Raw genomic sequence first — 16,338 nt, 5'->3', positions numbered from 1 at the left:
TTCTTTTGTAGATGGGGAGGATCAGTCTGTACTTTTGACGTAAGTGTTTGCCTTTCCTCTTCTTTCTGGCTAGCGGTGAGAGTTTCAATGGAAACAGATACCTACATTTCCCTGGGAATAAAATATAAATTCACTGTCTTTGAATTGTTTGCTCTTTAGATACAGAATACCTTCTAGGCAAGAATAAGATACTCAGGAAATTGTCAACACTTTAGTCAGTGATTACTCCAAATATGGTACTAGGTAGACTGCCTCTACCATCTCAGTAGATCTTTTAGAACTCACAGTGCACAAGCTGATCTTAGTCATCTTCTTGATGGAGAACTCCCTGTTGAAATAATCGTTTTCAAAGGTCTACGGACTGGCTAATTGGGCAGAGAGACAGAAAGTTCAATGGTATGACCACGGAACAAATAACCTGCTGTTATCTGGGTAGCCACATTGGGGGAGACCAAGGTACATTAAGTAGTAGGAACTAAAAGATGGTGAGACTTGGAGAGAAAAGGAAGGAAAAGACTTCAGTGATCTCATATTGTATCTAATATTGATGGGGAGAGCACTGGCTGACCAGATGAACTGTCAGCATTGTGGCTGGGGGAGGAGGGAAGGCTAAGATTCAAAAGGCAGTGAAATTCTGAAGTTCTTGGTCTTCCTATGCAATGGTGTTGTCACCTCGCGTGTTGGGCTCTCCATTGGCTTTAGTCATCTCAAGAATATTAACGGTCTCAGAATCTTAGAGCTAGAAGGATACTTACTGTTCAGCCCTTACAGAGAAGATCGACTATTTCCTGGAGTTTCATACAGATAAAGGCAGGCCTTGGTCCTATGATGCTTTGGATGATAAGGCTGGCACCACTGTGTTCTTCCCACATCACAAAGTTAACTGGTTATCAAAGGTAAAAGGGAAGTCTAAAACCCAACTTCCTGGTGGATTGATTGGTAGGCCCTCTTCTCAGGGAGAAGGTTGGACCCAGCCATGTTGTAACCTTAATATGTGAAAATCCCTCGAACAGTTGGTAATGAGGAGACCTGTCTTTAATTAATAGAAGAGCTCTTCAGCTTTTTGTTAACAGGACCCATGAAGAACAGGCTTCCAGTTTTTAGAAAATCTTTAATCTTTCTGTACTGAGTTTGGATTTTTGTTCAAAAGTCAAATAGTTTTTGAGATAGTCCTTCCCCTTCTCCCAACCAATTAAATATCTACATTTCTTTAATCAAGTTTCCTCTCAATTTTCCATTTTTCCATAAAACTTTTCCTTATTGTCTTAGTCTATATGGTTAAAATTATTTAACTTTTCACTGCATTTACAATCCAAACCAGTTAACTATATCATTGAATTTCTAACCACAGAGGAGAATCTGGTGCTGGAAAGACTGTGAACACCAAACATATTATCCAGTATTTTGCCACCGTAGCAACCATGGGTGAATCTAGGGAAAAGCCGGTAAGTGTCTAGATATCTTGGCAGAAAAGGTGAGGTGGTCCTATCCACTGATCATGGAGGCTCTGCCTTGACAACTTTTGGGGAGAAAAGAGGAGACAAGAGCCATAGAACAATTAGAAAATTATAGAAAAGTTTTTCCCATCTTTGCCTCTTGAGAGGATCAACAAATGCTTCAAACCAATAACCCCCAAACATGAAATTATGTAATTTGTTTCAGATTTGCTTCCAGGGCTACTTAGCCTGGTCTTTGTTGATTGGACCCTCTGAGAATTACACTTAAGATCCAAGCCATCTTCCCTAAAGGCTAGAGTCATCAGTGCCTTGAATGGCCACTTTTGATATTTCTGAATCCCTTTAGCTACCGTGAGATGTCAGACTCCCACAGATATGCACCAGTAGAAGTCTCCCTTCACCACAAACTCCTGGATCAAATCCCAAATGCCTGATGGGCATAACCTCAACTTTAATCACATTCCAGGTTCTACTTATCTTCCCTCTCTATTTAATGACTTTTAGCTTTGGCGATTTTTAATTTAGCTTACTTTGTTTAGTTCCATTAACAGGTTGATGGGTTTCATAATAATTTGAGAGTAACTAGACCATGAGAATTGATATGCAAAATAAAATTAGATAATGCTGAGTGGGACTCAAAATCAGTGAGTTATTGAACTGTTAGAACCTCTTATCTTTGTATGTCTGGCATTGTTATTTTGCTGTTTCAATTCAATCCTGGATGCTTCCTGCTGTTTTTGCAAAGTAAGAAGTATATCAAAATAGCAAACTGGTCCAATTTTCAAACCATGAAAAGTTTCTTTCCCAACCACCACATTCCTGAATTTGATTGATTTCTTTTTTTTTTTTTTTAAAGATTTTATTTATTTATTTGAGAGAGAGCATGAGAGGGGGGAGGGCCAGAGGGAGAAGCAGACTCCCTGCTGAGCAGGGAGCCTGATGCGGGATTCGATCCAGGGACTCCAGGATCATGACCTGAGCCGAAGGCAGTCGCTTAACCAACTGAGCCACCCAGGCGCCCCTTGATTGATTTCTTTAGGTATTACTGAACTCTATTATTCACTAGATATTATTTCATTTTTGTGTACATTTTAGGTTGTTTGGTGTATGTTTGGTCTAGCCATTGAGCCTCATGATAATACATAATACATAATACATAACACTTCTATGAAAAACTTTGCTCATATAGCCCTTTTACTTATTTAAAGGATAGTAGACCCATACTATGTAGAAGGGATATAGTATTTGTACATTTATAATTTTTTTTTTTGAGAGCGAAAGGGTGTGTGTGTGTATGTGTGTGCGTGTGTGTGTACGGACGAGTGCACGAGAGGGGTGGGGGACAGAAGAAGAGGGAGAGAGACAATCTTAAGCATGCTCCACATCCAGTGCGGAGCCCGAAGTGGGGCTCAATCTCACAACCTGAGCCAAAATCAAGAGTGGGATACTTAACTAACTGAGCCACCCAGACACCCCTAAATTTATAAATTCTTGAATACTATATACTACATAATCCCTTCCGTAAAATGGATCTTTAATGCTGAGTGGAACACGACATAGCCATGTTGCAATGGGGATGCTGAGTGCTCATTCAGACTTACTCTGTGGAGGTGACCTGCTGAGCACACATGATTCAAATTCAAAATGAATACCATAACTGACTCACTGCTTGGCATGGACCACTAGATTACTTAGGAATTGTAACAAGGAAAAATATAATTTAATAATGCCAAGAATCTGCTGTATTATCTTAGAATAAATTTCCAGGAGTAAGAATTAGATGGGAAGAGAGGGAGATTAACAATGGGGAAAATATAAGGAATGAAGTTTTTCTGGAAATAGGTAGGCTATGGTACTGATTGATTGATTGTAGATATCTAGTTCGTTTCCCCACTTAGGCCAATTCCATCCAAAAGAGATGCACTGCAAATTGAATGAGCTCCCACATATATTCACAGGGGCATTGTAAGACAGTTTCTCACTCATCTATTTTTCTAAGTTCTCATTCCAAAGTAACATTGTATAAACAAATTTGGAAACAGCTTTTGGATACTATTTATCAAAGCAAGAATGGAGTCCAACCTAGGGATGGAAGGCTTACCACCTTATAGAATTTTACTGAAAACTTTATCTGCTATATTTCTCTTACCTGTATCTCAGGGAACTTTAGAAGATCAAATCAAGCAAGTGCATCCTAGTTTGGAAGAATTTGGAAATGCCAAAACCCTGAGGAAATGACAACTCCTCTTGTTTTGTAAGTAACATGATTGAGCAGTATATCAGAGTCTTTAATTTTTAAGCAAATGGCAAAATTCACGTCTGAGCGCCTAGGTATAAAAAAACTTCTTGAGCATCAAAGAGGTCTAATATTGTTAGATACCTCGAAAAAGAAAGAGATCAGTTTCATTATTGAGAAATTAAAACTACATATAAATATGCACTGGAAAAGCTTCTATTGTTTGGTCAATTTCAGGAAGACACTATTTAATAGTTCCAAATTCCTTTCCATTCCCAGTAGGGAAGCTCACCCAGCAAATTCTAAGAATGCTTTATATTGTATTACATTTTACAGATTTGAAAGTACTTTCTCCTTCATAATTTCCTATACTCCTTATAACCAGTCAATTTAGTAAGCACTTCCTAATTCACTTAGTACAATTATTGTTTCTACTCTTGCCTCTGGCTCCCCTACCTCTGCATATTTTCCACTGGGGATTTTTTTTTTTTTTTTTTTTTTTTTTTTTTTACTGGGAGAAATCATTTTTAAAAAATAGCTTTTGATAACTTGCAGTCCCAGGATAGAGGAAGAATTTAAATTTCAAAACTTAGTTTCACAAACCCATTTTATGACAAAAATGAGTGGCAGGGAGCCACTCTATAATTTACAAGGAAATTTGCAGAAGGCTTCCTGTTTGAATCTTTGGGCACAATTAAATAACAGCCGCATGCTGACGTGGCTGGTTTCCATCCAGGGCGTTAGCGCTCCTTGCCTACTCTTATATCTGCTTGCGAGGTCTGGCTGCATAGCAGGTGCTAATACTGGTCCACAAAGTGGCTAGATTTGGGATTGGTTAGAATGTGAAGGGATCTTCTGCTGACATATGAAAAAAAGAAAGCTGAAAAAAGAGGAAAAAGGGAAGGAATGGAGGGAAGGGGAAAAAAAGGAAGATAAAAGAAAGGAAAAAGTAGAAGACAAGGAAGAAAGGAAAGAATGGCAAGTGGAAAGAAAGATAAAGAGGGTCCAAAAAATCCAGAAATCCAGGTTAAATTATTTCACTTAATACTGTGCATATATGCATGTGTATAAATGCACGTGTATGTGTACTTACACATGTGTGTCTGTGTGTATGGTTCCCATTACCCTACATTTGGTAACTTAAAGGCTCAATCCCCCTGATTGTCACCACTCTCCTTCCCTTGCCTTGCTGTAGTCCCGCTCTGCCTCCTTCCTTGCATGGGTGACCGCCACCAGCCTGTCATCTGCCTGGCACCATCCTCATCCTGCAAGCCCCAGATGCCACTGACGGCCTCCTTAGCCACACCTGGCTTCTGACGTGGGCTCTGTCTCCTTCAGCAGCCTTTCTGCCCCACTAGATCCTGTCTTATGGTTTTTCATGAGAAGAAAGGAAGGGAGCCCCATCTATTATTTATGCCGAAGTAGTGTTTTAAAACATAAATCTGATCACATCATTCCTCTGCTGACAATCTCCCACTGTCTTCTGAGCGCACATAAAATTCAACCCAACTCCTTCCTGTGGCCGGTATGGCTTACGTGATAGGGTGCCTGGTGCCTGTCTACCTCTCAGACTCTGTTTTCTGCCCCTTTTGCTCACTGAACTCCTGCACAACTGGCTTTTCTTTGGGATTCAAGAATCATCAAATGTTCCTGTGTTAATGCCATTGCGTTAGCTGCTTACATCTAGAATCTAGAAGAGTAGGGACCACACCGATTTTTCTCATGTGATACGTCCAGGGCCTAGTAGGTTTCCTGGATGGTAGTAGGTGCTCAACGAATGTTCGCTGAATAAATGAAAGAATATGCTGAGCAGGTTATTATTTTTTTCTCATTTTTTAGGTAAGAACATTGAGGCCCAGAGAGATTCAATTATACACACAAGAACACACAGCTAGACGTCGGCAGGCCTGAGACTAGAATCCAGGACCACTGCTAGTTCTGGTGATCATTCTGGCTTCCTCCTAGCATGAACTGCTGCCATCTCAGGCCCACGTTGTATTTTTCTTTTAACTTTAAACTAATCACTTTGGGAGTAATGTGTATAATAAAGCCATTGCAACTGTTTGGAATGTTTCAATAGGAGACTGTGTTTTATGTCCACTCAGGGCAAATTCATCAGGATGCACTTTTGTGCCAGAGGAAAGCTGTCATCTGTAGACGTCGATATTTGTAAGTAGCCACTGCACTATTTGATAACTTTTCTTCTAAGGTTTGTAGGAACACCTAAGTATGAAGCTTTATCCTTTTCTCATCCTGCAGATTTGCCTGAAAAATCCCGAGTGATTTTCCAGCAGCCCGGAGAGAAGAACAACCACATATTCTATCAAATTCTGTCTGGAAAAAAAGAACTTCATGGTAAGTGTATTATTCTGGAGCTGAGGGACATTCTAAAACAAGAGACAGAAGTCAGATTTTCGGACCTGGAAAAGTATAGTTTAATAAGTCTCTTGAGAACTCAATTTATTCATCCTGAAAGGTAAACAATTATTAAACCAATTATAAAACCAATATTCTATAATTTTATATTGCTAGAGAGTAAATGTTTTTCCAGTTTGGTCGTGTTTGGTGTTTGGAAGTGGGTAGGATGCCCAGAAGGTATAAATGAATGAGTGTGTGTGTGTGTGTGTGTGTGTGTGTGAATGTGTATAAAAACATTAGATAATTTAAGGTCTTCAGTGATTAGAAGATTAGAACCACATGGGTGGCATAGACAAGAGGCCAGAAGTGGGTCACTGCCATGGTGTTTAGTGGTCAATGGGAGTTTTATAAAGAAGGGAGGTTTTGGGTTGGGGTATGAAGGATGGGAAGGGGATTTAACCAGAGTAATGAGTGGAGGGTATTTCCTATGGGAGGAACAGTGCGTACAGTGGCAGGAAAAGGCAGGACAAGATCAGGGAGCGGAGAGATCAGGTTGACTGGAGGAAAGAATTTGCATAGAGGAATAGTAGAGATTTTATCATGATGGTTTCTGAACTCAAGGAATTGGGGGGGGTTGTGCATGTGTTATAGGGGTAGGGTAATAGGAGGTCATGATTTGCTGAGGGCAGCAACAATTAAGCTAGTGTGGTGGGCAGGGTGGAAGGAAGGCAGAGATCCTAGAGGGAAGGGACTATAGTAGTCCTAGTATGAAATGACAAGGCATTGTGTAAGGTTGTGTCTGTGGGAATGGGAGAAAGGGGATGGATTCATAGAAGAATAGATAAGTCTTAGCAATGACTGAATGTAGGAATGAAGGAGAGTGATGAGTCAAAAATATTCCCAAGTTTTATGATTTGACCAGGATAGATGTAATGCCATGAAGAGAAATAGAAAAGTGACTTGTGGGGTAAGAGAATGAACTTCATGCAGTCACTCAATATTTATTGTGTGACTGCTGTGTGTGCACCAGGCACTGCTTTTTTAAGCATGGGGGTTGGAAAATAAATAAGACAGACAGGTCCCTGCCCTCATGAGCTTACATTCTAGTATGAGAGACAAGAAATAACAAGTAAACAAAGACATATGTAATTTTAGAGAATAGTAGGTCTACAAAAAAAAAGTAGGGTGAGAAGACAGTGAATTTGGGTTTGGTAGGATAGTAGGTGGTTATATTTTAGATAGCATGGTCGGGCAAGACCTCTCTGGGAAGGCAATTTTTTTGCAGACACCTGAATGAGTAAGCGAGTGAGCAGGTGAGATTTCCAGGAATAAAGCTTCAGGAAGAGGGAACAGTGAGTGCAAAGGCCCTGAGGCAGGAAGGCATTTGGTTTATTCTTGAAATAGCAAAATGGCCATTGCAGTTGGTGGAGAGAAGAAGGTAATGTAGGGGGGAGGTGGGCAGGGTCAGATCAAGCAGCACCTTGCAGTTAAGGCAGAGTATGGAAAGTCTTTTGAAGGGGAGAATGACAAGCTGATTGGATCGCAAACGTCTTGCGGATGAAGTAAACCACTGAGGACAAAGATGCTCCCACAGGAGTGGTTGTGGGATGAGAGCAAAGATCCAGGCAAGCAAATTAATGGGGAGTGATTCCCCCCAGCCTCTTATGCTAGGTTAAATATGTTAATCATACACTTAGCGGTGTTACATGACCTTCAACTTCAAAGCGACCTCACCGAATGGGGCAAGCTCTGCAAACTGGACAATGATTTTTGTCACAGGTGCAATTGGTGATATGAACTCAGCAGCCGTTCTCATTCCCACTTTCCCTCCACCTAACCTGGAACAGATTTTTTTTTGGATCTTCCTTTGATTAGCCCTGCCACATCTAACGTTCTTAGCACAGATTTCTCTGCTGTGCAAACCATCTGACACATCAGGTCCAATGTGGGGTATCAGCAGGGACTGTAAAATTTGGGGGAGCATCTCTGTTTACTAATAGAACTGTCTTAAGGCTCTGGGCTGCTGTGGAAAATGCAGGCTTATCTTGAGTTCATTGATCTCGTCGAGTCTTTGGGGGCTGCAGAGATTGATTACTGTACGAAGACTGACATCTGGTGGTGCAAATTGGGTATTGTCAGTCCATTTGTTCTCAACACCACTGGTCATTCTTTGGGACATTTTAGAATTTGAACTCTTTTTATTCATGTTTGCCAAAAGAGAGCTTCAGAGTGTCCTGAGGATTGTCACGAGACAGAGCACCCCTTAGCAACATAAGGATTATGTCCAAGTTTCCTAAAACAGAAGCGCTTGTCAGTACTACAAAAAACCCAGGTATGGAGAATCAGTCGGGAGGCTGGCCACCCACGGAAGGAGCCAAGGAATGGGGTGATGTGTTATCCCGAGCCAGCCCCCAACTAGTCTCTACAGGATCTGGAACATCCCTCCTCCCCTTACCTTTCAGTTTAGGCTGACCCTTGTTCAAGGCATGGCTAAAACCCACTTCCTCAGTCCCCTCAGATGTGACCCCTCGAAATTCTTGTTCTTAATGCCAACTGGATAGCTGGGTCCTGCATATACCTTCCTATTTTTCTTCTCTTCTTTGTCTATTTTTTTTCTGTTTATTTATTGTACCCATTCTTGCTATTCAACAGGTTTATGAACTCTAGGGTGAGGGGTCACGAAACACGTCCTTGTCTCTTGAAATCTTTGACATTTTGCCTACTGCCCTGGGTACTCACTTTAGTACATGACAGTAACAAAGAGTGGTGGTTGCCAAGAGGTGCACCTGACCTGTCTACTAGAGGTCTGAAGACCTCTGCGGAAAGAAATTGTTGGCATCTGGACCTCCTATTCTGGAGCATATTGAGTTGTACTCCCTTGACCCATTAGGTCTCTCTTGAACTGGTCTCCTATTTTTACTCCCTCCCTCCCCACTGGTTGTTAGGAGGAACAAGATGTGTGTGTGCAGATTGTGCCCTGCCCGACTCTAGAGAATGCTATTCAAACTGTAGACTATGTGAATGATTCTCTCTGGAGTTGGGCAGTGTACAACCTCTTCAGCTGTACATGGCAGTGTGGGAACAGGTAATGATGGGTGATGTGGCATAGAGGTACTAGCTACAGGACTTCGTGATTTTATTTTATTTTTTAAGATTTTATTTATTTATTTGACAGAGAGAGAGAGAGAAAGAATGCAAGCAGGGGGAGTGAGAGAGGGAGAAGCAGGCTCCCCGCTGAGCAGGGATCCCGATGCGGGGCTCAATCCCAGGACCCCAGGATCATGACCTGAGCTGAAGGCAGACGTTTAACTGGCTGAGCCACCCAGGTGTCCCAGGACTTTGTGATTTTAAGGGATTTTTTGGCCCAATGTCAGCTTTGCTCCTTTTTATAGTGAACTCAGCTGAGTCTTGGAGAACATGCAGCCATGCAGAAAGTAAAATTTAATGTCAGGAAGACATATAAAACAAACATATAAAACATATAAAATGCTCACTCTTAAAGGGCTCTTTGCATCTCCTAGAGTGGGATCTAGAAATGAACCAGTATGAAGGTTGAGACCTGCATTTTTTGAAGTTGCGAAGCAATTGACTTTTACCTTTAGCATACTCTCGTGCCTCCTCTTTATGCTGTCCCCAGCCCTCCTGACAAACTGCCCCCCCATTCTCCACATGCCCACAGCCTGGTCAACAATCTTCTATGTGGGCCCTATCTGGCCTAGACAGTCTCCCTGGCCCTCATAGTGTCTCACAAAAATGTATTCACTGTTGTTTGCCTTTTTTTTTTTTTTTTTTTTACATTCTCTCAGGGCCATTCCTCTTGATAGAAAGGAAATTAGTTAAATAAAGGAATCTCTGTTTACATGATACTCTGAGGTGACCTCAAGCCTCAACGCAAACAAAATTCATTGCTCCTTGAAAATAAATTTTGATAAGGCCCAGTGGGGAAGATGTTTTGAGCTAAAGGCCTTTCAGAGTCCCTCAAACACTCATACATGTGGTCTGTATGCTTCTAAGAGCTACCACTTCAAATTGACTATAGGTGCTGCAGTGAATGGGTAGGCTAGTGCATCAGCCATATTGCTGGTTAGTGAGATGAAGGAGAAGCCCATTAGGTGTCCTTCATGACTTCTAGAAATGATGTGTCTGGAAGCAGGTCGGGGGGTGGGGAGAGGAGTGCATGTGTAACACGTGGGCCCACCATGACGCCTTACTCCCGGCCCCCTCCTGAATGTTGACTCCTTCCTCCTCCGGGTCTTATAGACCTTGGACATGTGGTGCTCTTTCCATTCTATTTCCCACAGTGTTTGTCCGATTGTTGGGCCTGCTTGGATGGGAGCAAGACCCTCCTTGTGTCTGTGGCAAAGGAGGAAGGAAATTCCCATCATAGTTACAAACATGGGTTTGAGTGGGTAGGTGGCTTAGCCTAACAGAAATACTAGAAACTATGTTCTAAGTTCAATTTATCAATAATTTGGGCCTGACCAAGTAGTGAGGCTTTCTAGGTTTCTCTTTTTCTATATTCCACATACAGAAAATAATGTCAAATATAGCACCTTTGGTCTTCATAACCAGAATGGAAATGATTAAAAATGACCTAATGCAAAGGATTGACAAAAATGACATAAAATAAAAAGTATATGAACGGTTATAATTTAGAGTGATCTAAACGGGTATTCTTGGCAAAATGATTTTAGAAGGTAGTTTGTTTTGTTTTTGTGTGTGTCTGGCTTTTTTTTGTTTGTTTTTTGTTTCGGTATGAACTGAAACATCTAACTGAAACACCCTTTCACCCTAAAAACGCAGCATTTCCTGCACTGCTTAGGTGTGTGATTCTGGTAGCCTCCTTGAGGGAAAGGACCATGTTAGTTTTGTATCCTTACCTCCTCCTCATGGCATACAGCTATTCTAGAGAAAAAGGATGAATACTATGATTTGAAAGACATGGAAATGATGTCTGTCTTTGAGCCGTGAAAGGACATTTCAGGGCACCCCCATGTCTAGCCTGAGTAAGGCGGTGACATTCACCAGCATAAGGAACCACAGAAGACGCATAGCTTCAGGGCAGACATGGAAAATATCATAGATTCAGTTTTGGTAGTGTTGGATTTGAGCTACTTATAGCCATCTGCACTGACATGTCTGGTGGGAAGTTGGAGTTCTAGGTCTGGAGCTCAGAAAATAAAGATTTGAGAGTCATCAGTAAAGCCATGAATGAGCCTTGCAGAAGAATATATAGACATTTCTTGACCTTGAAAGTCATGACAGTATATGACACCACTGATTGCTCCCTCCTCCTTGAGAATCTCCCCTCTTGGTTTCTAGCACACCACCTTCTCTTGTTTCTCCCCTAAATCTCTGTGTATTTCTCTGTGGCTCTTTCTCTTTCATCTGGCCTATAACTTTAGAGCGCCCTGGGGCTCAGTCCTTGCATCTAACCCGTGGTGACCTCATCTAGACTGACAGCTTTAAAGATTGTTCCCATCTGATGACTTCCACAGTTTGATCACGAGTCCAGATTCTCTCCAGGATTCCAGACTCCTAGCTAACTGACTCTTTTATATCTCGACTTGGTTTGGAGAAGAACCAAATTATATGAATGACTTACAATGGAATTTACTTGTGACTGATTTTTTTTTCCTGTGGTACCACTATATTTTGAGGATTTTGCACAGTGTAAAATGACAGAATCATAGATCGCTATGGTTTAGGCTGTATATACAGTAAAAACTATGGGTTTTAAACATTTAAGGGAAATTCCTATGGAAAAGAAAGACATGTAGAAGAACCCTTAACAAGGTTAGTGTGCATGCCCAAGGTCTTTTGTGATTTTAGTGTGTCAATTTCCTTTTAGTTTACACAAAACTAAAACACTTTAAAAGAAAAAAAAAATTCTAGAAATTTGTAAGATGGAATTACACAGTATATACTCTTTTCTTGTCTGGCTTATTTCACTCAGCATAATTATTTTGAGATTCTTCCATGTTATAGCATGTATTCATTATAGCATCTCAAGTGTAATGTGCCTAAGACAAGCCCTTGAACTCCTCTGTTTCTCCCACCTTATTCTCACCTCTTTCATCTACTTTCAAAATCCACCCTCTGAGCTCGTCCTTACCATTGCTGCTTTTACTACCCTGGTCAAATACCATCATCTCTCTCCTGGATTTTTCTTTAAGATTTTATTTATTTATTTGTCAGAGAGCACAAGCAGGGGGAACAGCAGGCAGAGGGAGAAGCGAACTCTCTGCTGAGCAGGGAGCCCAATGTGGGACTCAATCCCAGGCCCCCGGCAGCATTAACTGAGCTGAAGGCAGATGCTTAACTGACTGAGCCCCCCAGGCGCCCCTCTCCTGGATTATTTAACAGTCTTCTGCTTGATAGTCCTGCTTCCATCCTTGCTCCCTCTGTCTTTAACCCAGCAGCCACGATAAATTAAAAAAAAAAAAAAAATCAGATGATGTCATTCCTCTGCTCAAAAACCTGCAGTGGCTTTCTACCTCACATAGAGCATAAATGCCCAAATCCTCACCCTGGCCTGTGAGGAGTTATGATCTGTCCTCACGATGCCTCTCTGACCTCATAACCTACTACTTCCCACTTCCTTAATTTGCCCCTTCCTGACCCACCTTTAGCCACTCAAAATGCCAGGCAAATTTCTACCTCAGGGCCTTTGCATTTGCTCTTCTCTGTCTGGAACATTCTTCCCTCACTTACTTTCTCCCTCAACTCTTGCTGGTCTTTATTGAAATGTCACCTTGTGGAGGCCTTCCCAGACCACTCTATTGAAAACTGTAGCTTTGTATTTTTAAGATTTTATTTTTAGGTAAACTCTACACCCAGTGTGGGGCTCAAACTCACAACCCGGAGATCAAGAGCTGAATGCTCCACTGACTGAGCTGGCCAGGCACCCCTGTGTTGCCAATACATTTTACCCCCTTTCCCTGCTATTTTTCTCCATGGCACTCATTCCCATTGTACATTTCATGTATTTTCATACATTTTACTTATTTTTAAAATTTCTGTCTCTACTGTTAGAATAGAAGCTTCATGGGGGCAGGATATTTTTCCCCCCACTGATGTATCTCTAAAACTTAAAATAATGCCTGGCACATCGTTTGAGCTCAACAAATTTTTCTTGACAGAAAGTGAGGCATGAGAAAGAACATAAAGAGAGTCTTGGGAAGTATGAACATTTCAGGGATATTTGAATCAATCATTCAAGTAAGGATTTAAGGATCATATTTCTATTAGATATATATTAAATATATATACTGTATATCTAGTACTTGCCTTCAGCTTGATCTCCTTTGAGCTGGCCCAATTTCTTTTTACTTTTTAACTTTTATAAAAGCTTCATTGAAGTGTTGTCGACATAAATGTAAATGCTGACATGGATATATGCCTGAGACCATCACCGCCATCAAGATAATACACGTATCTGCTCAAAAGTCTTCTCGTGATCGTTTGTAACTCCCCCCTCTGTCCTTTCTCACTCCTCTGAGTCTTCCCCTCCCCACCCAGACCCTTGGCAACCACTAATATTCTTCCTGTCACTATGGATTGGATTACATTTTCTTGAATTTTATAAGTTGGAATCACACAGTATATACTGTTTTTTTTGTCTGGCGTATTTCACTCAGCATCATTATTTTGAGATTCTTCCATGCTGTAGCATATATTCATAGTTCATTCCTTCGTTTGCTGACGAATGATCTGTTGTACGGACACACAGGACTTTGTTAACTCTTGATGGACACTTGGGTTTTTCTAAACGAAGCTGCCATGAACGTTCGAAAAGTGCAATTTGTTTCTGAGATTTGGGGTTGAGGATAGCAGCTTCATTTCACTAAGTGATAAATACAAAAATCAGATCAGCTCCAAGAAACTTCACGGGGAGCAAGTGTGAGGCATGAAGCGGTTAATGTGATTTGGCCAAGCCCGTTGCTGATGTGCTGCCGACAGCCCGCTTAGCTTCCGCCTGCATTATGTTTCCTGACTAAGTGAATCATGTCAGGAGTCTTAGACACATCAGAGGTGCAGTGCTGAACACGGACGCTGATTTATGGATTCCTTGAAAGACAGCCTCAGCCTCCTAATAGGGAGGATGTGATATGACAGGATACATTGCTAATGTTCCCGGGGTGCGTAACCCCAGGGTCTGCCCACTTCCTAGCCTTTGAAACTCAGGCCTGTTATAATTTTACAAAATATTTTTTGTCCTCCGCCCTCAACCGTGCATCTAGGCCAAATTCCTGTTTTCAAAGTTTTGCCAACGTGCATGATCTGTTTTTTTCACACCAATTCAAGCTGCTGCAATTGAATCTGCGTTTGGATTTGGTCTGCCTGGTCTTCTCTTGGGAGGCATTAACACATGACTGACAAGTTAATAGAGGGCAAAATTTGATTGCAGAGGGTTGGCTGTAGAATATGGATTTTATTTTGGCTTGTTTACAACTGTGCTATCAGCTGTAAGAGTAAACTGTGAATATTGGTCAATTATTTTCTAAAGCCTTGTGGATTTCTTTAACCGTTTAACTGATGGTTTTCCCACTGCAGACATGCTCCTGGTGTCTGAAAATCCCTCTGACTTTCCCTTTTGCTGTCATGGAGTAGTTGCTCTGGACAGCTGGGATGATGCTAAAGAATTGCTGACCCCTGATGTAAGGCTCGTTAATTATTAACGCCAAGTTTGGTAATGACAATGAGAAATGAAAGCATTTCAGATCCTTCTTCTAAAGGGTCCTGGAGAAGTCACTTTCCTTCCTCTAGGGGTGGAGGGTGCAAGGAGTCCCTCTAAGTCTGTGTCTGTTCAAAGTTTACTTACTTACTGCAAAAGTACACATTGTGAGTATGGTAAGTTTGGAATGTGTGGAAAGATAGGAAGACATTTCAGCTCAATGGCAACCACTGTTTTGTTTGGTATAGGTCTTTATAGTCTTTCTTCTTCTTCTTTTTTTTTCTATTTGGGGTTTTTACTATATAGTTGGTTTGGTGGCTTTTTTTTTTTTAATAAAAGAGCATAATCACCCTGTATACACTATTCAGTATACAGTTTGCTTTTTTGATTAATCCTATAATATAAGCATTTTCAGTGTTCTTACAAACTCTTCATAAACATTTAAATGAATACTTAATATTTTACCAGGCATTTGTCCTATAGTGTAGTTAGCCATTCTCCTATTGTTAGAATCAAAGATTTTCTGTTTTGTTTTCTCCTGTGGTAAATATCTTTGTAGGTAAATGCTTTTTCTGTATATTAGATTCACCTTATGCTACATTCCCCAAAGTGAAATTACTAGGCAAGGATTATGAATTTTTTATAGTCTCTTGACACATATGCTAAATTAACCACTAGAAAGATTGTACCGGTTTCTACCCTCTGGGAGTGTGTGAGAACACACATCTCACCACGTGCAGCAGCTTCTTAGGGTGCGGTTTTCCGGTGCCGTGGTTTTTTCTTTTCTGAAACACTTCCCTTTGAATAAAGTTGGGGGGACATAGGGGAGCCCCCCAAATAAGCAACCCGTCAGATATTGGTGCTACTTTCTGCCATAACGATGGAAGGCAAAATAATTTACCTCATAGAGCCAGCTAATGATCAATGGCTGGAAGGGAGAGGAGGGGAGCAGGGCATGGAAGGAAAGTCCTAAAACTTCTGGAAGTTAAACAAGCCTTCCTAATTCTCTTTTAAAGGCATAGGCAGACTGTGGGTGACCAAGTGCCAACAGGGCTGATCTGCATTGCTTTGAACAGAGCTGTCCCACCTCGGGCTGTGGCGATCTGTTTCATTGCCTTTGACAGCCCGTGGAGTGTAGGGAAGTGTGACACGCAGCGGGGGTGAGGGGCTTACTGCAGCCATTAGGCAAATGAAGACATGGCCATCTGTTTCTCTTTTTACAGCAGGCCATGGACATCTTGGGCTTTCTTCCTGAGGAGAAGCGTGGATCCTATAAACTCATTGGAGCCATCACGCACTTTGGAAACATGAAATTTAAACAGAAACCCAGAGAAGAACAAGTGGAGGCAGATGGCACAGAAAGTAAGAATTACTTTGAGGCCATGGCACATACTCTCTTCAGTTCGCCGACCCCAGGCCTGCTCCCTTTTCCTGGCAGTTACCTCGCCTCTAGGTTTTTGAAAATGTTGAAACTGATCAGCGATCTCCCCCGATTGCTGCTCCTCAAAATTATTCTCTTAACCACCCTTCTGATGTATAATTCTTGTATCTCAGAATGAGAAACAGTCCTTAATTATTGACAATGCCAGAAAATTTGCGCAATGTGGGTA

General features: G+C 41.4%; 1 protein-coding gene across 1 annotated transcript in view; it reads left to right on the top strand.

Moving 5' to 3' along the window:
* Positions 1–16,338, top strand: part of MYH15 (myosin heavy chain 15) — a 150,687-nt gene that overhangs the window by 12,348 nt on the left and 122,001 nt on the right. The window contains 8 exon segments of the mRNA XM_045863921.2: positions 12–39; positions 1,352–1,445; positions 3,618–3,689; positions 3,691–3,711; positions 5,799–5,862; positions 5,953–6,048; positions 14,608–14,711; positions 15,952–16,088. Of these exon segments, the coding sequence (XP_045719877.2) occupies positions 12–39; positions 1,352–1,445; positions 3,618–3,689; positions 3,691–3,711; positions 5,799–5,862; positions 5,953–6,048; positions 14,608–14,711; positions 15,952–16,088 (616 nt within the window).

This window comes from Mirounga angustirostris, unplaced genomic scaffold (genome assembly GCF_029215605.1).
Source record: "Mirounga angustirostris isolate CCGP_5_RB_7025 unplaced genomic scaffold, mMirAng1.0.hap1 SCAF_1, whole genome shotgun sequence".
Taxonomy (NCBI): Eukaryota; Metazoa; Chordata; class Mammalia; order Carnivora; family Phocidae; genus Mirounga; species Mirounga angustirostris.
Note: the sequence above shows the minus strand (reverse complement) of the source record. Positions and strands in the feature narration are given on the sequence as shown.